The 23220-nt window shown below is 35.6% G+C and overlaps 1 protein-coding gene across 1 annotated transcript in view; it reads left to right on the top strand.

Moving 5' to 3' along the window:
• Nucleotides 1-20224, top strand: part of BCHE (butyrylcholinesterase) — an 88580-nt gene extending 68356 nt beyond the window's left edge. The window contains exons 3-4 of the mRNA XM_004283439.2: nucleotides 12958-13124; nucleotides 19615-20224. Coding sequence (XP_004283487.1) covers nucleotides 12958-13124; nucleotides 19615-19739 — 292 coding nt within the window. The 3' untranslated portion in view covers nucleotides 19740-20224. The remainder of the gene's footprint in view (nucleotides 1-12957; nucleotides 13125-19614) is intronic.
• The last annotated feature ends 2996 nt before the right edge of the window (nucleotides 20225-23220 follow it).

Genomic DNA, 23220 nt, shown 5'->3' with positions numbered 1-23220 from the left:
TTACTCCTCTGTCACCTTGAAGGTCTCCTCTTGCTCTTGTTAAAATATTCTTCCCTCAAATAAATTGGATGGCATACTCTTGTCCTCTGTCAACTCTTCACTTAAAAGTTTATTTCCTATCAAATATTGCAGAGTTTCACTACCCAGAGGTAGCCAAAGTCAAGGTGAAGACACAGCCTTCAGACTGTCAAGTTGGCCCAAGATTTCTGACAACCCTTGCAAGTTCAGAGTCCCCACTGATGCCCTCAGATTTGATAATTCACTAGAGTGATTCACTGAACTGAGAACAATGCTATAATTACAATGAACAGTTTTACTATAGCAAAAAGATATAGTTCAGAATGAACGTAAGAGATACATAGAGCAAAATCTATGACTGACAATGTTCCAAACAGAAACTTTCAATGTCCTCAGAGATATATTACCTTCATGGTATCAATTGTGGCAGTGTGCAACAAGCCTCTTAGATAGCCACATCCACCAGAGGGCAGACAGCAGAAGCAAGAAGAATTACAATTCTGCAGCCTGTGGAAGGAAAACCACATTCACAGACAGCTAGACAAAATAAAAAGGCAGAGTACTTTGTACTAGATGAAGGAATAAGATAAAACCCCAGAAAAGCAACTAAATGAAGTGGAAATAGGCAACATTCCAGAAAAAGAATTCAGAAAAATGATGGTGAAGATGATCCAGGACCTTGGAAAAAGAATGGAGGCAAAGATTGAGAAGATGCAAGAAATGATTAACAAAGACATAGAACAATTAAAGAACAAACAAAAAGAGATGAACAATACAATAACTGAAATAAAAAATACACTAGAAGGAATCAATAGCAGAATAACTGAGGCAGAAGAACGGATAAATGACCTGGAAGACAGAATGGTGGAATTCACTGCTGTGGAACAGAATAAAGAAAAAAGAATGAAAAGAAATGAAGACAGCCTAAGAGATCTCTGGGACAACATTAAACACAACAACATTAGCACTATAGTGGTCCCAGAAGGAGAAGAGAGAAAGGACCCGAGAAAATGTTTGAAGAAATTATAGTTGAAAACTTCCCTAACATGGGAAAGGAAATAGCCACTCAAGTCAGGGAATTGCAGAGTTCCAAGCAGGAGAAACACACTAAGACACATAGTAATCAAATTGACAAAAGTTAAAGACAAAGAAAAATTATTGAAAGCAAGAAGGGAAAAATGACAGATAACATACAAGAGAACTCCCATAAGGTTAACACCTGATTTCTCAGCAGAAACTCTACAAACCAGAAAAGAGTGGAACAATATATTTAAAGTAATGATAGGGAAGAAACTACAACCAAGATTACTCTACCCAGCAAGAATCTCATTTATATTCGATGGAGAAATCAAAAGCTTTACAGACAAGCAAAAGCTAAGAGAATTCAGCACCACCAAACCAGCTCTACAACAAATGCTAAAGGAACTTCTATAAGTGGGAAACACAAGGGAAGAAAAGGACCTACAAAAACAAACCCATAACAATTAAGAAAATGGTAATAGGAACATACATATCAATAATTACCTTAAACATGAATGGATTAAATGCTCCAACCAAAAGACACAGGCTCAGTGAATGGATACAAAAACAAGACCAATATATATGCTATCTACAAGAGACCCACTTCAGACTTAAGGACCCATACAGACTGAAAGTGAGGGAATGGAAAAAGGTATTCCATGAAAATGGAAATCAAAAGAAAGCTGGAGTAGCAATACTCATATCAGATGAAATAGACTTTAAAATGAATAATGTTACAAGAAACAAGGAAGGACACTACATAATGATCAAGGGAACAATCCAAGAAGAAGATATAACAATTATAAATATATATACACCCAACATAGGAGCACCTCAATACATAGGCAACTGCTAACAACTATAAAATAGGAATTTGACAGTAACACAATAACAGTGGGGGACTTTAACACCTCACTTACACCAATGGACAGATCATCCAGACAGAAAATTAATAAGGAAACACAAGCTTTAAATGACACAATAGACCAGATAGATTTAATTGATATTTATAGGACATTCCATCCAAAAACAGCAGATTGCACTTTATTCTCAAGTGCACACAGAACATTCTCCAGGATACATCACATCTTGGGTCACAAATCAAGCCTTGGTAAATTTAGGAATATTGAAATCATATCAAGCATCATTTCTGACCACAACGCTATGAGATGAGAAATCAGTTACAGGGAAAACAACTGAAAAAACACAAACACATGGAGGCTAAACAATATGTTAATACATAACCAAGAGATCACTGAAGAAATCAAAGAGGAAATCAAAAACTACCTAGAGACAATTACAACAAAACATGACAGCCCAAAACTTATGGGATGCAGCAAAATCAGTTCTAAGAGGGAAGTATATAGGAATACAATCCTACCTCAAGAGACAACAAAAATCTCAAATAAACTATCTAACCTTACACCTAAGGGAACTAGAAGAACAAACAAAACCCAAAGTTAGTAGAAGAAAAGAAATCATAAAGATCATGGCAGAAATAAACGAAATAGAAACAAAGAAAGCAATAGCAAAGATCAATCAAACTAAAAGCTGTTTTTTTTGAGAAGATAAACAAAATTGATAAAATGGAAAAGGACCTACAAAAACAAAGCCATAACAATTAAGAAAATGGTAATAGGAGCATACATATGGATAATTACCTTAAACATGAATGGATTAAACTTACCAGCCAGACTCATCAAGAAAAAAAGGGAAAAGACACAAATCAATCGAATTAGAAATGGAAAAAGGAGAAGTTACAACAGACACTGAAGAAATACAAAGCATCATAAGAGACTACTATAGTAACTCTATGCCAATAAAATGGACAACCTGGAAGAAATGGAGAAATTGTTAGAATGGTTTACTTTCCAAGACTGAACCAGGAAGAAATATAAAATATGAACAGATGATCACAAGCACTGAAATTGAACCTGTGATTAAAAATCTTCCAACAAACAAAAGTCCAAAAGATGGCTTCACAGGTGAATTCTATCAAATATTTAGAGAAGAGCTAACACCCATCCTTTTCAAACTCTTCCAAAATTTGCAGAGGAAAGAACACTGCCAAACTCATTCTATGAGGCCACCAGCACCCTGATACCAAAACCAGACAAAGCTACTACAAAAAAGGGAAATTGCAGACCAATATCACTGATGAATATAGATGCAAAAATCCTCAACCAAATACTAGCAAACAGAATTCAACAACACATTAAAAGGATCATACACCAAGATCAAGTGGGAATTTTCACATGGATGCAAGGATTCTTTAATATATGCAAATCAATCAATATGATACACCATATTAACAAACTGAAGAATAAAAACCATATGATCATCTCAATAAATGCAGAAAAAACTTTGGACAAAATTCAACACCCATTTATGATAAAAACTCTCCAGAAAGTGGGCATAGAGGGAACCTACGTCAACATAATAAAGGCCATGTATGAAAAACCCACAGCAAACATCATTCTCAATGGTGAAAAACTGAAAGCATTTCCTCTAAGTTCAGGAACAAGACAAGAATGTCCACTCTTACCACTATTATTTAACATAGTTTTGGAAGTCCTTGCCATTGCAGAAAAGAAAATGATATAAAAGGAATACAAATTGGAAAAGAAGAAGTGAAGCTGTCACTGTTTGCAGATGACATGATAGTATACATAGAGAATCCTAAAGATGCCACCAGAAAACTACTAGAGCTAATCAATGAATTTGGTACAGTTGCAGGGTACGTAATTAATGCACAGAAATCTCTTTCATTCCTATACACTAAAAACGAAATATTAGAAAGAGAAATTATGGAAAAAATCCCATTCACCACTGCAACAAAAATGATAAAAACCTAGGAATAAACCTACATAATGAGGTAAAGAACTGTACTCAGAAAACTATAAGACACTGATGAAAGAAATCAAAGGTGACACAGATGGAAAGATATACCATGTTCTTGGATTGGAAGAATCAATATTGTGAAAATGACTATGCTACCCAAAGCAATCTACAGATTTAATGCAATCCCTATCAAATTACCTGTGGCATTTTTTACAGAACTAGAACAAAAACTCTTAAAATTTATAAGGAGACAGAAAAGACCCTGAATAGCCAAAGTAGTCTTGAGGTAAAAAAAAACAGAGCTTGGAACCAGATTCCCTGACTTCAGACTATACTACAAAGCTATAGTAATGTAGACAATATGGTACTGGTACAAAAACAGAAATATAGATCAATGGAATAGGATAGAAAGCTGAGAGATAAACCCATGCATGTTTGGTCAACTAATCTATGACAAAGGAAGCAAGGATATACAGTGGAGAAAAGACAGCCTCTTCAATATGTGGTGCTGGGAGAAATGGACAGCTACATGTAAAGGAATGAAATTAGAATACTCCGTAACACCATACACAAAAATAAACTCAAAATGGATTAAAGACCTAAATGTAAGACTGGACACTATAAAACTCTTAGAGGAAAACATAGGAAAAACACTCTTTAACATAAATCACAGCAAGATCTTTTTTGATCACCTCCTAGAATAATGGAAATTAAAACAAAAATAAATGAATAGGACCTAGTGAAACTGAAAAGCTTTTGCAAAGCAAAGGAAACTACAAACAAGATGAAAAGGCAACCCTCAGAATGTGAGAAAATATTTGCAAATGAATCAATGGACCAAGGATTAATCTGCAAAATATATAAACAGCACATGCAGCTCAATATTAAAAAAAAACAAAGAGCCCAATCAAAAAATGGACAGAAGACCTAAATAAACATTTCCCCAAAGAAGACATACAGATGGCCAAGAAGCACATGAAAAGTTGCTCAACATCACTAATTATTACAGAAATGCAAATCAAAACTACAATGAGGTATCACCTCACAGCAATTAAAATGGGCACCATCAGAAAATCTACAAACAAATGCTGGAGAGGGTGTGGAGAAAAGGGAACACTTTTGCACTGTTGGTGGGAATGTAAATTGATACAGCCACTATGGAGAACAGTATGGAGGTTCCTTAAAAAACTAAAAATAGAATTGCCATATGACCCAGCAGTCCCACTACTTGGCATATACCCAGAGCAAACCATAATTCAACAAGACACATGCACCCCAATGTTCATTGCATCACTATTTATAATAGCCAGGTCATGGAAGCAACCTGCATGCCCATCGACAGACGAATGGATAAAAAAGATGTGGTACATATATACAATTGAATATTACTCAGCCATAAAAAGGAAGGAAATTGGGTCATTTGTAGAGACATGTATGGATCTAGAGAGTGTCATACAGAGTGAAGTAAGTCAGAAAGAGAAAAACAAATATCATATATTAACGCATATATGTGGAACATAGAAAAATGGTACAGATGAACTGGTTTGCAGGGCAGAAATTGAGACACAGATGTAGAGAACAAACGTATGGACACCAAGGGGGGAAAGCAGTGGGGGTTGTGTATGTGTGATGAATTGGGTGATTGGGATTGACATGTATACACTGATGTGTATAAAATTGATGACTAATAAGAACCTGCTGTATAAAAAATAAAATAAAATTCAAAAATTCACACAATAAAACATAGATCTTATCCTTTCACTTAATGCTCTTAAATATTTTGAAATATTCTGATGGCATGTAAAATAAAATCCAGTGTCTTTATCATAAAAAAAAAATTGTGGCAATATGCACATGGAGAATTGCCAACCCAGGAAGCTCACCTGAACTTGAGGTTCACAGTTTTACTGGTGTTTCATCATAAAAGCATGTTTGATTGTATTATTGGCCAAGTGGTGAAACTCAATCTTCAGGCTCCTCTCCTTCCTGGAGATCAGGATGATATCACTTGGTTCAAAGTCCCAACCCTTTAATCACATGGTTAGCCTTTCTGGTGAGGATACTTCTTTCCCTAAAATTATCAGTGTGAGCAGCCTCACCCTGAGTCGTGGCATTAGCAAAAGGCATCATGTGCACAATATGAGTCACCTTGTTAGCATAAAGTATCAGGTACACTGAAAAATTCCAAAGACTTAGGGGTTATCTCACAAGGAAATGTGGACAAAGGCCAATCAAATTCATTATTATACAGTCCCTCACCACTGCCCCTTCACACACACACACACACACACACACACACACACACAATAATATATACTCATTTCCTATCATCCCCACTCTCCACTTTATTATTATTTCTAGCAGCTATTACTGTTTAACATACTATACATTTTCCTTTATTTTCATCTTTATCATCTATCTTTCTCATAGAATGAAAACTGTAAGAGGTAGGAATTTCTGTCTTTTTTGTTTTTGTTGAATCTTCAGTGATTCAAACAAGCCTGACATAATGAAACAGGAGGGAAGGGGGCAGGGCACAACTTTAAAAGAATGACATAGCCTGAGGATACAACATAAACTGATTAGAACCAAATAGGTCCTAGATGGCAGACTTCCACTAGACCTTGAGCCTCAGTATACTCATTGTAACACATCAGCATGCTAAATGACACACCCACAGGTGCCATGACAGTTCCAAGGGTGTCCATAAAGGTCAAAAAGTGGGTGGTGGGCCAATTTCTGGAAATTCCTACACCTTCCCCAAAATAGCTGGAATACTCCTCCCACTCATTAGTCTATGAAATTACCCAGCCCTATAAAAACTGACAACCCCATACCCTGGTGCCTCTCGCCTTCTGAGATTGCCCACACTCCATCTGTGGAGTGTATTTCTCTCTAAATAAATCCACTTCTTACCTATCACTTTGTCTCTTTCTGATTTTGCCTTCAAAAACTATGTGTCCACAAACAGTACTTTAACTTAAAGAATAGAGGGGTTATAAGAGAATCTGAATTTAGAGATTAAATCCATTCTTTCATTAAACAAATATTAACTGAGAGTTATACTTTCTGAATACTTTCTGTGATGAGACATCAAGAACCTGAGCTTCACCAAGTCCTGCGACCAGGTGTGTGATCTCAGTTAAAAGAATGTGGGTTCAATTCCCAATCTGAGTTGCACAGTTTCAATGCTATACTCTCAGTTAATATTTGTTTAATGAAAGAATGGATTTAATCTCTAAATTCAGATTCTCTTATAACCCCTCTATTCTTTAAGTTAAAGTACTGTTTGTGGACACATAGTTTTTGAAGGCAAAATCCCACTGTGTCCCCCTTTGCCCGGCAAAGTAATAAAACTATCCTTTTCTACCTCACACCCCCCCAAAAAATACAGTTTTATTTAAGCATGACATGACATGGAATATAAATCCACAAATATGTGCATATTTAAGAAATTATCCAATATATACTGTATCCCTTTAGCACTCTTATGATTGTGGAATATTTCAGGTGGCCTTTCAATTTACAACTACTAATCATGGCTTCATTTTACTAGACTATAAAGCACTCTAAAATATATTCACTTTAAAATCACTGTATATCTTAGTTAGAAAGAACTGTCTCTGGCTCCCTGCTGGTTGTTTGGCCTGAGGCAACCCGGCACTGGAGCCTACGCAGGCTCTTTAGTGGGGCTGATGGCGGACTCTGGGGGGGCTTACACCAGGGAGTGCTTCCCAAAGCTTCTGCTGCCAGTGTACTTGTCCTCACAGTGGGACATAGCCACCCCTTGCCTCTGCAGAAGACCCTCCAACACTAGCAGGAATCTGCTAAGGCAGATACGTGGACACTGAGGTGTCTGGCAGAGGCCCCCAGGCTGTGTGGAAGGGGGCATGGGCCTGATGCTCCCCTCTGAAACCTGTTCCAGTGGCCAGGATCACAGAACAGAGGCTCTGAAGGGGACCCCTAACAGCTACTGCAATCACAAGGCACCTCCCTGTCACCCCTGAGCTCCCCCAGGACACAGGGTCGTCCTGTGTGTGGGTTCCCACTTAAGGTCTACGTTTCTGACAGATGATGACACTGAAGAAGAAGAGATTTGCTTTGGTTAAATGTGACTCGAGTTGCAAGGAAAAACCCACGATCCATAAACTCAGTGAATCACTGGGCCACCCTGCCCTGAAGCTGGGGATCAAGAATCTTACTAAAGTTAGATGTAGTCACACATCTTAAAAACTAGTTGCAGGGCTTCCCTGGTGGTGCAGTGGTTGAGAGTCCGCCTGCCAATGCAGGGGACACGGGTTTGTGCCCCGGTCTGGGAAGATCCCACATACCGCGGAACGGCTGGGCCCGTGAGCCATGGCCTCTGAGCCTGCGTGTCCGGAGCCTGTGCTCCGCAACGGGAGAGGCCACAACAGTGAGAGGCTCGCGTACTGCAAAAAAAAGAAAAAAAAAAACTAGTTGCAGAGATTGATAACTGAACCAATACAGAAAGGAATACAGTAAGGACACCCAGAATTCCTGAAGCCACTCAAGGACCGGGGACACACTGAGAATGACCAAGTGGGAAGAGGGGAAGGCCTGGATCCTGGGTAAAAAATGCTTGTAAGTCACTGACCCGACCAAACTGGGAATTGTCCTCCTTTTGTCCTTTTAGTGTCAGGAAAAAAAAAAAAACTTTATTTTTAAGCTACTCTTTGTTGAGGTTTTTGTTTGCAGAAGCCCAAGCAACCAAATGCTACGGTTCTCATGGCCCTGCTCCTTACCAGACAGCCCAGGATGCCTGTTTAAAGGAAATCCGGGAAGAAAAGAGGATCAAGTGGAATTTACTGACAGCTCTGGACTAAAGGAGCCTCCAAAATAACAGGACAAGTGAATACATAGTCAAAATGCCCACCTAGAAGAGGTGGTTCACCTGCTCCCACGGAACACACACAGCGCCAGGCCCCATCTCAGGGTCCAGACGAGGAAACCGAGGCACATGAAATGAAGTTCCTTATCTGACGTCACAGCAGAGCTTGCCTGCACTGCCTAAGTGTCAGGGTACGTTACCAGGATACACCAACGTAAGGACACAGTGTTTGCTTCCCCAGGACTTCCTAGAAATTATAGCAGGACAGGAGATGTCACCTCATGGGATGGGAAACGAGAGCCGGACAGGTTTCCCAGAGGCGGCATGTGATTTGGAGCTGGGAGACAGACACAGGTGTCTAACAGAGGAGATCAAAACCACTTTAATCATTCATAAAGCCGACTGGACACCTGGGCCTTAGACCTGCGGTGCGGCAATCGGCCCCAGGGAAACCCGTAGCTCTGGAGGACACATCTCAAAGTAGAAGAAGGTAGACCCAAAGGCAACTGTTTGGAAACACAAAATATAGTTAGAAGTTTCACCTTCTAAAAATGTCAGTGCTGGGCTTCCCTGGGGGCCCAGTGGTTAAGAATCCGCCTGCCAATGAAGGGGACACGGGTTCAAGCCCTGGTCCGGGAAGATCCCACATGACGCAGAGCAACTAAGCCCGTGCACCAAAACTACTGAGCCTGTGCTCTAGAGCCCATGAGCCACAACTACTGAGCCCACGTGCCACAGTTACTGAAGCCTGCCAGCCTAGAGCCCATGCTTTGCAACAAGAGAAGCTGCCGCAATGAGAAGCCCACGCACTGCAACAAAGAGTAACCCCGAGTCGCCGTAACTAGAGAAAGCCCGTGCGCAGCAACGAAGACCCAATGCAGCCAAAAATAAATAAATAAATAAAATTGTCAGTGCCTACGCTTGACCACATTAGAGGGACTGAATAGATGACAGGTGAAGTGAGCTGCCTGTGCCAGAAAGAAAGAACAAATGATGTCTGTGGTCCTGGGAAATTTTTAAAAAGCTAAAGAAACAAATGGAACACACCTTTAACAATTCTGATATTTGCTTAAATCCCGTAAAAATAAAGACAAGTTCTTCAAATGAGAAAAAAAAAAAAAGAGAAATAACTGTCCCTGAATTCTTAAAGGGAATCTTAAGTCTTGTGTTAGGATTGGGTAGACAATATTGGAATTTGTAATTCAAAGAAAACTTGATGCATGAAGTTGAGTGCATCCTACTTCTTCATACCTGGCATCCTGAGTAAATTAATGTCTTTTTAAAGAATTTCTTCATAAAATGAATTATCAAATCTGTGCTCAAATACCAATGACAAGCAGGTAATTTCCTGTAATACAGTTTGAAAGGTACTCTGCTTTTTTAGTTAAATAAGCCATGTCTTAAAATTTTTCTATCCTACATCAGAGGAAAAGTGAAATGGATGACTGTTAGACCGCTTTTGTATACCACAAATTGGGAAAAGAACCTGGTAACAAAAAGAGAAGAGATTTCTTTATCTCATGGAAAGTGTTAAGTATTATCACTTTGAGGTCTTTATTTTATAACCAGAATAGAAAATATTTTTGAAAAATAATAAACTCAAGATGTTTAAATTTATCTTATAATTTTGGAATTAAAATTATATAGTGTTTCAGAATTCTGTATCTGGGAATTATACTGTATTTCACAAAGTGTTTAATTGATACAAATAGGAAGAGAATTATGTCTCTGGTTAAGTTTTAGAGTCTTTGGAGGTTTCTGCAATTATAGAGTAAAATGCTTCATCACTTCAAGAGCTATTTCAATCACTTTTTGAAAACTATATCTGCATCCATAGGCAAAGGAATTTTATTATCTCTGAATTACAATTTGGAATCTCATGAGTTATTTCATAGGACAAAGTTTGTTAAATGAACACTGGCAGTGCCATTAGTGTTTCGCTCTTGAACTCAAGTACAAGTCAGCTCTATTTAAGTCACCATTTGCAGAAGCCAGAAATAAATGTGCAGTTAAAATGGTGCCATAAGTTAATTAGAATGGAATTAGAAGGAAAGTGGGCAATTTAGGAACATAAGGATTGCTGTACCAAATCAGACCAATGGTTCTCCTGGTTTAATATCCAGCCTCCAGCAGCTGTACTTGTTCATTTCTAAAGCTTTAACAGAAAAGAAAAAGACTACATAATTCACCTAGACAAGTGTGCCATCTGTGATCTGGAGAAATTTTCTTCCTGACCTCTTTCAAATAATACCCTAAAGCAAGAGGTTTCAATCCTGTTATGATATTGGCTTAGCTTGAATAGCTCTGGTTATTAATAATTCTTATTAAATCATCCAACTCCTACATAAAATCAACTAGTTCATCAAAAGCTGTTTATCTCTACAGCCCCTGAATCATGGCTGAATATTTGTGCATCTGTGATAAATTAGGAATTTATGGTACTTATTCAACACAAGTTCTTGTTGGCAAAATCTGCCTCTAGTTAACCACACTGGATGAATGCCTGCTTCGCTTTCCAAATTCTAGGGGTTCACAGGCTTTCGGCCAAAAAAAAAAAAAAAAAGTGTATCTGCTATCACTACTCCCAACCATTAATAATATACAGAAGGTATTTGAATGATGAAGAATTCTGTGTGCTAAACTTTTAGAAAAGTTCAACTGGAGTTTTTCTTATATGACTTTGCTTAAGTTAGACGAATCTAAGAGAAAGGAATGAATTACTTATCCCTATCACTTTAGTCTTCCTTTTATGATACAAGTATCTGTGACTAGTTTCTAGGTTTCTTGATTATTCTAGATACCACCTCCGGGTCAATATTTCTAAAATGTTATGTACACAATAAGCCATCTAGCAAAGAATCCCTCAAGAATTGTAAATGCCTACAAGCTAAAGTCTAAACCATTTTCCTAGGCTGTCAGATCTTACTGCTATAACACATATCCTAAAGCTATAATTCTAAAAGGATCTCCTCTATCTTAGAATCCAAGAAAACTAGTTTTTTCATTGCTATTTGAACTAAGAGAACACTTATTATTTATACTATGTTAATTCTGTTCCCTTTCTCTAGCACTCCAAACTTCTCTTTCTGGTTCAATTCCTTATTTTTTCTCCTTACTTCAGCTAAAATCGCATTCCTTTAGGTAATTCCCTCTTCTGACAATTTTTGTCCCTTTGTTTATGCTTGATTTAGTCTACCATATATTGTTGGTTCTTTGTTTTCATGGATGTCCTTGATTGTAAATTCCCTGAGGGAAACTATGTTTTCCATATTTATTTGTGTTTCTAGAGCCCAGGCAGGGTCTGACTCATAATAATAGCATACAAATATATTAAAGAAAAATCTTTAGAATCACCAGTGACTATCTAAACAGAGTCACTTCCAGAATGTTTACTCTTTGAGTTTCTGTTTGTGTGACCTAGGCAATAATATATTATTGAGTCCTACAAGGTACAAAAGAACCAAAAATCATAAATTTCTGAAAAATAGCGCCAAGTGTTACTGATTTAAAAATCACAAAGATATGGGAAACATCAGCACAAAAAAGAGAATCTGAAGGTTCTAGACTCCTGATGTTAGAAAATGAAGGAATTCCAAGCACAAGTAATAGCTAGGCAAAGACAGGAGGTAAAATAGAGGAGGGAATCACTAAGGAACTGTCCCTAATTCCTGTTGGTTGGCCCATGAAGAGAATACCTGAAAGTACTTTTGGAAATGTGGGTGGCAGCATGTTCACTAACCTTTATTGAACTAACTCACTGGGGAATTATTGAAAGATTTTTAATCAGTGAACAGATCTGTAAGAATGTAAGATCAACTTAAAAATGAGACTGAGGGCAGTTCCCTAGGGTAACGAGGTTATTACATACTAAGGAAATGTGTAATCAGTCCCAAATTTAACCACATGTTTAAGTGTGAAGAAAATATAAGCATTCTAGAATAGAATATATTTTTCTCCCTGTATGTTAAGCAGAAATGTGTGTAATAAGTTCTTCTTTAAATTTTAATTCCTACAATTTTAACTAACATAGTGCTTCAAGGTGCTGAAAATATTCAACCCAGTTCATTTATGCTTGACATCATCAAACAAATCCACAATTTTTCTTTATCCACAATTTTCCTGACTTTTTAAAAGCTCTTATTGTTTTTTGAGAACTATATATATATATATATATTTTTAATCTATCATTGATTTCAGTAGAACTATAATATCTCTCTTTAATTTTTTAGAAATCCAAATGGGACCCAAAACAATAGTACAAGATGGCCTGTCTTCAAAAGCAATGAACAAAAATATTTAACCTTGAATACAGAGTCACCAAGAGTATACACTAAACTACGTGCTCAACAGTGCCGATTCTGGACACTATTTTTTCCCAAAGTCTTGGAAATGACAGGTGTGTGTTGTTTTTTATTTTGTTTTGTTTTGTTTTAGTATTTGGTTAAATAATTGGTTATGGATTATGTAAAAGGGGGAAAAAGTAGACTATTCATGGCACAGTGATAATGTTCATCTGTGACTTTACAATTAATTGATTCCAATGTGTACATTATTTTAACAACCTTCTTCCATCAAGTTTAGATATGTTTTGAGGGCTTACTATATAAGCAGCACCTTAGCAGTTAAATAAAGAAAGCAAAACTAGGAATTTTTCCCTAGAGGAACAGGAAACCTAGCAGTGGAACTAAAATAGGGCACTCTCGCTATTCAGCCAATTTTTGTGGAATTAACTAATGGATAAATGAAAAAATAAATATATAAAATAAATAATGTGTAATTGTTTATTTTATATATTTATACTCAAAAAGAGGCAAAACAAATTTAGTGATACAGATGTAGAGAACAAACATATGGGGGAAAGTGACGGGGGTGGTGGTGGTGGTGGGATGAATTGGGAGGCTGGGATTGACATATATACACTAATATGTATGGAATAGATAACTCATAAGAAAAAAAATAGTGATAAATAGTAAAACCCTTGATTTCTAAGGGGGGAAAAATACCTAAAATTTACATATCTAAAAACACAATCCAAATATTTCTAAATATTCTAAGCTTGGAGATATTTAAGACCACTTACATACATTACATAATACAATAAAAAAAGTAGTGATTTAGTTAACTACTCTTCAGGAAGTGATTACTTAGATTTGTATAAGGAAATACTAGAAAAATTGTTCAGATTATCCTACTATTTCAGAATTCATTGGTAAGAAGATATTTGGCTAAACTTGAATGACCAACATGAATGATCACATTTTCTGTGAGAAAAATGACATACATATACAATTCACTGCCTGTTTTTTTTTTTTTTAAATGTCAGCTATTTATAACTGATGTGGCTCCTCAGGTCTATTTTCCATATTTTTCAAATAAAAGTAATTGACTTTCAATCACCAGACACATCGCTAACTAGTTCCTTTATACTTTACCATTCTGTTCATCAGAACATTCCGCAATTTTCAGGCTACATACTAGATATCACAATACAGCAGATGTTTTTAGTTTCTTCTTTAGAGCGATTAGGAGTTACTTTCAGGCAAATATGGACATCTCAGAGTTGTATTTGATTGTTTAATATGCCTTTTGATTCTCAGATTTTACTCACCAAAATTATAATTATGGACTCATCTGTTTGGGAAACATTATTGATAGACCAGTTATCTGTGCATCACTAAATGCTGGGTGGCACAATATATATCAGAGATGGGCTCCTGCATCCCTTGGCAGAACTACAGCGCTGCCCTTGTGTCCTCTGGGTGTGAATAGCAATGAGGTAACACATTTAATCTGCCAAGAGACCAGAAGAGGTACCATTTAACAAATCACAGACTACATATTCTCAATTGTTACTTAAAATATTTTTAAATGAGAGGGTCATAATTTGAAGGGAAATAAGGTGGGGTAGGGGCAAATTTTAAATGACTAATTTATTATAAACCAAACTGAGTCATTCTGGTTCAAGCTAATGTGGTCTACTGTGATGTATTTGTTGGTAAAATAAAATTTCAATCTCAGTAATTTTTGAAAATGTACTTCAAAATCTCTCTCTCTAAATACTCAACTACTATAAAGCAGGTTGAATAAACAAGCTCCTAAATTTTTAGCTAGTTGCTGCTCCAACCTACACAAGGCTGAACAACTTTCTAGTGTAAGCAACACTGAGCTGTATGGAAATACCATACCTTGCTCTGGGATATTTCCAGTGTGTCTTGAAAACATAACTTTGTATTTTAGCAGTATTTTTTTCAGATAATTCCCCCAAAGGAGTTATATGAAATATATTTAATAAAATTTAAAGTAAATGCATGATATAATTGTTATAACATCAACAATGTATTCATTAATAATAAAAATGTTTACATTTAAACAAACAGAACCAGTTTGAAATGCCATGTTTTTAGGTTTTATAAACATAAAGGGACTAAAAGATTAAGAAATATAAAGGGACTAAAAGATTAAGAAAATATGTTCTTACCATACCTTATAGTTTTCAAGTCACAAAACTTCAAACATTTTAATTTTCAATGTTCTGAAAATTGGAGTTATTCAGATGACCTGGGCTGAAGTTTTTATGGAAAAATTACTTTTTTTAAAAAAGATAACTTTACAAGTAAAGGAAAATTTCAAAAAATAACTAGTGACTGGATTTCTTAAAAGGAGAAATGTTTACCTCACTCATGATGGAAGCCCAATAGACTTTATAAATACCATCTGAGCAGTTGTTTACATCTGAGCAATAAATATTCTCAAATAAAATGATCCTTAAGACTTGTTTAAACACACAAATTCTAGCACTTAACTTTCAGACTATACTTCAGCACACAGCTAGGCTGTTATAACATACACCTGCAAGAAATAAAATACAATATTTGTTTCAACTGTTATCAAATTCAGATTTTTCACTAAGAATATAACTCCACAATATCTCATAATCATTTGAAAAAAGAAAAGGAAGTAGAGAAATGAGGCATTCAATGTCAATAAAATATCAATATTTTTCATTAAAACTGAGAAAGTAAATTTATTTAAAGGAAAAAATATTTAACCTTCACATCTTCCCAGTAAAAAAAGTATCAGATCCAGTGGTTCCTCCTTTGACCTTTGAATACATCATGAATCAAAGCGTTGAATAAATCATGAACCAAAGTGTTCTTTAGTTGTTGCTTGCTACAACTAAAGAAGACCACATATAAATTTAAGAGTTGAGATACCACTTGGATTGGTCACTTTGGAACCTCATATACTGCTATTTGCTAATCATTTAGCAAGAATGGCAAACAAAAATGAGATAGTGCAAAGGTGGTTTGAAGAAAAAAAATCAAGCTAGTTTTGCTGATTTCATATTTGAGTTTTCCATTCTTTGTTAAAAGCAAAACAAAATGAACAAATAAACAAAGGCTTTGGGTAACTTGATAATCAAATTAAATGATCTATTTGTTTCACTGTAAAAGTACATGAAGTCTTCAGAAAGCCCAGCCTGAGTTTATCGTAGTTCATTCTACTGTCTCATTCTACCAAAAATTATAAAAGGACAACTAGTAAGTTTGTGATCTACTCCATAAAGAATTATGAAATCCTTTGCAATTTTAATAACTAGTTGGCAAACAGGAAAATAAGCAAGTAAAGAGGACAGAAGATATTTTTAATGAACTCTCAAAGTACAGGAAATATGTTATTTTTTTAATCAAAATGTTCAGCACCATTAAATATCAATGTAATGTCATCTAACTTCATCTCCAATAACTATTTGGGGTTGACTCACCTCTCTTATGTTCTGTCCTAACTCCTCAGACTTGGCTAAATAGACTCAGCTCTGGTGAAATATTGCTCACCCTTTTTTAATTGACAAGACAAAAAAACAGTTTCATTACTATCCCTCTTTCTATAAGGAAGAGAGCCTAATTTTCCCCCAAATGAGACACAATGTGGGCAAAATGAAGGTCACCAAAGTCCTGAAAAAGTTGTGTCAATATGTTCATGAACTACTGGTATTGATCTAGCTATACACTGATTCAATAAAGAGCAAAGTTAGGAATACATTTTTATAACAAGGGCAGTAAATTCATTTCCAGAGCTCCCCGTAGATGCATATAACTTGATTTCACAATGTAAGCACCATCTCATTTATCCCTCATGGCAACATTGCAAAATAGGGATTACTAACTCCATTTACATTTGGAAAACTAATTTGAAAAGTTAAGAATTTTTTTTTATGTCACTAATACCATAATTGATCAAGCTGGAATTTCAACCCATGTCACTCCAAAGCCTATACTGATATTCTTTTCTTTATTTCACACTGCAGCACCCTGTTAACTACAAAACAAATAGATCTACATCTCACCGATGATGATAAATCTATAGCCACTTAAGTAGTGTTCCAGTTTTGGAGGAAGAAAAGAAGGAGGGGGAGGAGAAAAACTTCTAATTTTGGTTTTGACTTATGACAAAGGACTCAGGTTTTTTATTGTCTTTTTATTATGGTATATTCAGTTCCTTTGGATACTGTTAGAAAATAATTAAATGTTTTGAACTTTATTGTCTCAATCAATGTCCAGTACTTCTAAAGTAAAAATGTACTCAGGTTTACAGAGCATTTGTGCACTAAAAAGTAAACTACTTTAATAACTAAATTGTATAGATATTTGATTATGACACATAAGGAAATAAATTTATATTTATATGAATCAATGGATTTGGTATCATTCCATGAAGAGGAAATGAAAATCAGATATAAGACCTTTTCTCTAAATATTAAAATTCATGATCTAAATGCTAAATTACCAGTCATTTATTTGTTATATTAAAAATTTTGTTTTTTCAGAATTTTAGAGTTCTTATTTTGTGTAAATAACATTTAAAACAGCATTTAATTATCATAAAAAAGAACATAAAAGTGGATAATTTGGTATGATATTTAACATCTTTCTTCCACATTTAATGGTTTTGACTCTTCAGAAAAATTCTTTTATTCACAAAAAATTATAGCCATTGACTTAAAAGGCATTTTACATAAAAATAGGACATTTTTGTGTAAATTCTTAAATATTTATCCAATGTCCAAGCATTGTGAACATTTGAGACCTAAATATATCTTAAATTACAGGGGATCTCTTAATGGCTGTACAAATGTTTTAAATATTTTGATTTTCATATAAACTAAAAACAAATCACTGAATGTGCTCCATTGTGATAACATGAGTGAAGGCACTTTTTCATATACATTATAATGTAGTATGAGATCACATGAACTTTCTTCTCCAAATTAACATCCTACAAATTTATAATTTTAGAAAATTCCTCACTGAAAAGTATACATTAAAAAATTGTCAGTTCCCGGGCTTCCCTGGTGGCGCAGTGGTTGAGAATTTGCCTGCTAATGCAGGGGACACAGGTTCGAGCCCTGGTCTGGGAGGATCCCACATGCCACGGAGCAACAAGGCCCGTGAGCCACAACTACTGAGCCTGCACGTCTGGAGCCTGTGCTCCGCAACAAGAGAGGCCGCAATAGTGAGAGACCCGCACACCACGATGAAGAGTGGCCCCTGCTTGCCACAACTAGACAAAGCCCTCGCACAGAAACGAAGACACAACACAGCAAAAATAAATAAATTAATTAATAAACTACTACCCCCAACATCTTCTTTAAAAAAAAAAAAAATCGTCAGTTCTTATTTTCACAATAGTTGAAATCACTTAAAATTTTGTTTTTAATTCAATGACTATAGCTCAGCATCCTAAAAGTTTAAAAAGTAAAAGAACTACAAATGTATAAAATACCTATAGATTTAAATAAACTATCTTCTAGCTTTATTATATCTATTTATATTAGGAACATAAATATACGGTTTTAAAAGTTTGTAATTTAAGATTTTCTGTTGTTCACAGACTTTATTCTTTAATATAATACACTTTCAAATAAATCAAGATTTCAAGGTTTTTGTAGTACATAAACCCTTTTCGATTCATTGTCTCACATTATTTCTGGTATAAACACTCCTCTGCCCTGACACATACATATACTTTGCAAATTGCTGGAGATTTTCTTAATCATCCTTCTAATTTGCAAAGCAATTAATAAACTTCTATCATATGGTACAATAGTTTCAATAAGTTGCTTTCAATGACCAGGCATTGTTTGGAGTTAAAATATATTGATATATGATGAGTGTAGAATCTATACAGAATGCCAATTACAAAGTTCTCCTTATGCATTAATAAATATTCATATATAAACATTTAAATCAGAAATAATACTCCACTATATAATTATATATGTAAATGAGATGCATTAAATGAGATTTTTGCTATGCCTAGGAGAGTCAAGAGAAGAATAATATTTATGCATCTTCTCAGAAACTAAAGCAAATATATGTAATGTAACATAATTTGACATAATACATGAACGGACTTTTTTGCATTTATGTTATATATATTTTGTACATATATATTATTTGCATTTTCATATAATATATAAAAATTCAATTAAAATCTTTTCAGGTAGTGAGAGAAGTTGATAATAAATAATGAATAAAACATCGCTGTAGGGTTTCCCTGGTGGCGCAGTGGTTGAGAGTCCGCCTGCCGATGCAGGGGAGGCGGGTTCGTGCCCCGGTCCGGGAAGATCCCACATGCCGCGGAGCGGCTGGGCCCGTGAGCCATGGCCGCTGAGCCTGCGCGTCCGGAGCCTGTGCTCCGCAATGGGAGAGGCCACAGCAGTGAGAGGCCCGCAGACCGCAAAAAAACAAAAAAAACAAAAACAAAAAATAAACATCGCTGTACAGTGTACTTGGAGAAAACGGCATCTGCAATCAAAATTATTTTTCAATGAACGTAAACAGAGATAAAACTTAGATTAATACAACTCATTCCATGTTTTACAGGAAATATTGATGAAGCAGAACGAGAATGGAAAGCAGGATTCCATCGGTGGAACAATTACATGATGGACTGGAAAAATCAATTTAATGACTACACTAGCAAGAAAGAAAGCTGTGCAGGTCTCTAATTAATAGATTTACCCTTTATAGAACATTCTTCTTCCTGTAGATCAAGGCAAAAATATCTGTGGCTCTCTTACACACCTGGTAAGAAAGCTACTATATAGCTGAAACAAAAATGCCAGAAGGATAATATCGATTTCTCACATCTTTCACTTATTATTGTACCTAACATTTCAAAACCTAAATGGCTAGAACAAGTTTAATTAAATTTCACATTATAAAGTTTCACAATTAATTATATGCATATTAAAACAATTTGCAGCTTCAAACTCTCTTTCCTGAATAACTTTAAGATTTTTTTTTCCCTAAGAAGTATCTGTGTTCTTTTTCCAGTCTCAACTTTATTTTTATTACCACTTATAAAAGGTATCTTTTAAAAATGGATAAGTTCTTGAAACATTAGATACTATAATTTACAATATTTCTTCCTTTAATTAATTTATGCATTTAATGTTAATATGATATATTAAAACAAACAGAAAATAATTGGCTGCTTTGATTTTTTTTATATAAAGGCAAGAGAATTTATATATTTAAGAGAATCTTAAAATAACAGACTTGACCACTTGGAAACACCTTATGATAGAAACAAAATGTTACTACCAAGAGACAAAATGTAAAAGAATATAATTATTTATATTTTGTATTTTTAAAAATATGTATGCTTGGAGTCCTCAAATTATATTCCTCATTCTTTCAACCCTTTTTTTCCTCACCTCCTCACTCCCAACTCTCCTCAAACATGCCCACATGTAAATTACTCTTCCGGTAACTCAAAAATTAAAAAATGTGGATAAGCAGAAGTCTAAATGAACAATTTCAGAAGTCATGTACCATCTGGAATAAGGGAACCCTTGGCTGGACCCAGAAATGTCAGGATTTTAGTAGAGAAGTTGTTCAATTCCAAAAAAGAAATGATTACACTTTCTGCAGACCAACTATATTGTTTTAATAATTTAAAAAATTACAAAGTTGCATTTACTAACTTGAATGACAAGAGAACACATCCCATGAATGAATTCACTGTCTTTCACTAAAGGGGAGAAGTCAGGGGATTTTAAATCCCAGGAAAGGGCAATACTGTTGATTATGCTAATTAAACATTGAAAACTAGCACTCAGGATAGGATAAAGTGAATCTATTGGTCTGTAGACTGTTGGTTAACGCAGTTTCATTATTCATTGGTCATAACTATGTCTATAGTTAGATCCAACATAGGTCTGCCATCCTTATCAAATTGTCACTCAAAGATCATGGCATTTTATCAAATTCAGCTGATTAAAGAGAGTTGTTATACAAGCCAAGTTAGTTCATTTCAGTGCTGCTGTAAACGGACATTTCGCTTTATATTTCTTCCTTCATCCTGAGATGAAGAAAAAAACCACACAGGATAGACAAATTATCTGGCTTTCCATTCTACACCACCATCTTCATTTCAGATACCATTCTCGTAGGATCTATTATGTTTTCTGAATCACTTGAGCCTCCTTTTTATGTAAAACCCTCTTACATATGAAATAACTGGATGATGCCTGTTCAACAGCATTAAAGACCCTTTAAAAGTTCTCTTAATGAGAGCAATAATGAGGAAAACATAACTAATGTTTGTAGAATACCTGTAACCTCCCTCATATGACAAATCCAGTCATATGAAAAGATCCCATGGACCACTTTGTCCTACCTTGGACAACCAATTGCTTCATTCTTGAATTTTAACTAGAACACCTCTTGACTTACTCTGAAGCTTTTATCCATGAGTTTATTTTGCTTTACTCTGTCTTTATCCCTGGTCTGAAATCTCATCATTAGAGCTATCAATTGATGAGACGATAATAAAGCAGTAGGAGTGACAGTGATTTTAGAAGTGAATGCTAACACAAATAACCATGCACACACAACACAAAAACTCATTTATCTCACCAAAAAAAAAAAAAAGGCTGTTTTCTTCTCCAGACATTGCCCATTTTCTTGGCCTGGTTTAATCCTTTATAGTTACTCTGAAAAGTGAAAAAACCCAAATTTCCAAGGCAGTTAATTGTCAGTGCCTTGATATTGTGAGATTCATCTCTAGATTCACAGCTGGGAACTACTTGCAAAGTGCCATCACACTGTGTAGGTGCTTGTTGAGTGAATAGATGGGAGGATGAGATACAGCCAAGTTCAGTTCCTTTGTGTAGCAGGAAAATTGCACTGTGAATCCTCAGAGAGCCAGGAGGAAGCATTAAAAAAGTAGAAGAAGGGCTTCCCTGGTGGTGCAGTGGTTGAGAGTCCACCTGCCGATGCAGGGGACACGGGTTCGTGCCCCAGTCTGGGAAGATCCCACATGCCACAGAGCGGCTGGGCCCGTGAGCCATGGCCGCTGAGCCTGCACGTCCGGAGCCCGTGCTCCGCAACAGGAGAGGCCATAACAGTGAGAGGCCCGCGTACCGCAAAAACAAACAAACAAAAAAAACAAACAAACAAAAACCTTGCAGTTTGGCAGGAGAAAGAAATGTACTTGATATTGATATCTGAGGACCTAATTGTTTTTCTCTGAACAAGGAACTGTAACAGATATTACTGAATGTGTAAAATAAATTTGGCATGCACACTTGTTTTCTATGACCTCCACACCAGAAAGTTATCTTTTCAGGATGTCATTTTTACCATAAATATATGCTTTGAGAGGTATGTTTGAAAAATTAGAAAGAGTACATAAAATACATACAATATTTTACAGTGTTTTATGTAACTGCAGTTATTACAGAAGATCATCATTTGGTTTGAGCGAAACCAGAATTTTTTCACTTGACAATAATTAGTAATAGTAATTCAGATTCAAGATAGGAATCAGAACTTTAATTCCCATTTTCCATTGCACTTTTCATGTAAAGAGTATTGACTGTCTTATGCAATCTCAAAAATATGGATAAATAATCATTCTTGCCAGGCTCAAAAAGAGATGTTGTTAGGGATTAATTACTTAATGATTATTAAACTAGGTAGGTGAGTACTAAGAGTTTTTTTTTTCGCCTCAGAAGAATTTGCAGAAGTCTTTTGCTTGAGGTAATTACTGTATTACCTTGTTTTTCTGAAGTGAGACCTTCCATTCTGTTTTAATTGTTTTTGATTTCTTTCAATGGTTCAGGGAGAAAAGGGGAGGAAACTTATCAAAGAAGTCTCTGGATAATAAACTATAAAAATGTATGTAACAGTGTTAAGCATTCTATAATCCTTGAAGTGAATATATGAAGAGAATGATCTATCATCTATCTATCTATCATCTATCGATCTATCTATCTATCATCTATCATCTGTCTGTCTATCTATCATCTATCTAGGATAGCCACTCCCAATTTTAACCAAAGGGAGGGTTACTAGTATACTTAATACAACCTGGAAAATAAATTCAAAGCCATTGCCTTGACCAAGATAGCCTTACTCTTCCCCTCAGCTTGACTAACTTTTAGACAGATTTCTTCCCAGCTGTGGGCCTCTGACTTCCAG

Source organism: Orcinus orca, chromosome 5 (genome assembly GCF_937001465.1).
Source record: "Orcinus orca chromosome 5, mOrcOrc1.1, whole genome shotgun sequence".
Classification (NCBI taxonomy): domain Eukaryota; kingdom Metazoa; phylum Chordata; class Mammalia; order Artiodactyla; family Delphinidae; genus Orcinus; species Orcinus orca.
Note: the sequence above shows the minus strand (reverse complement) of the source record. Positions and strands in the feature narration are given on the sequence as shown.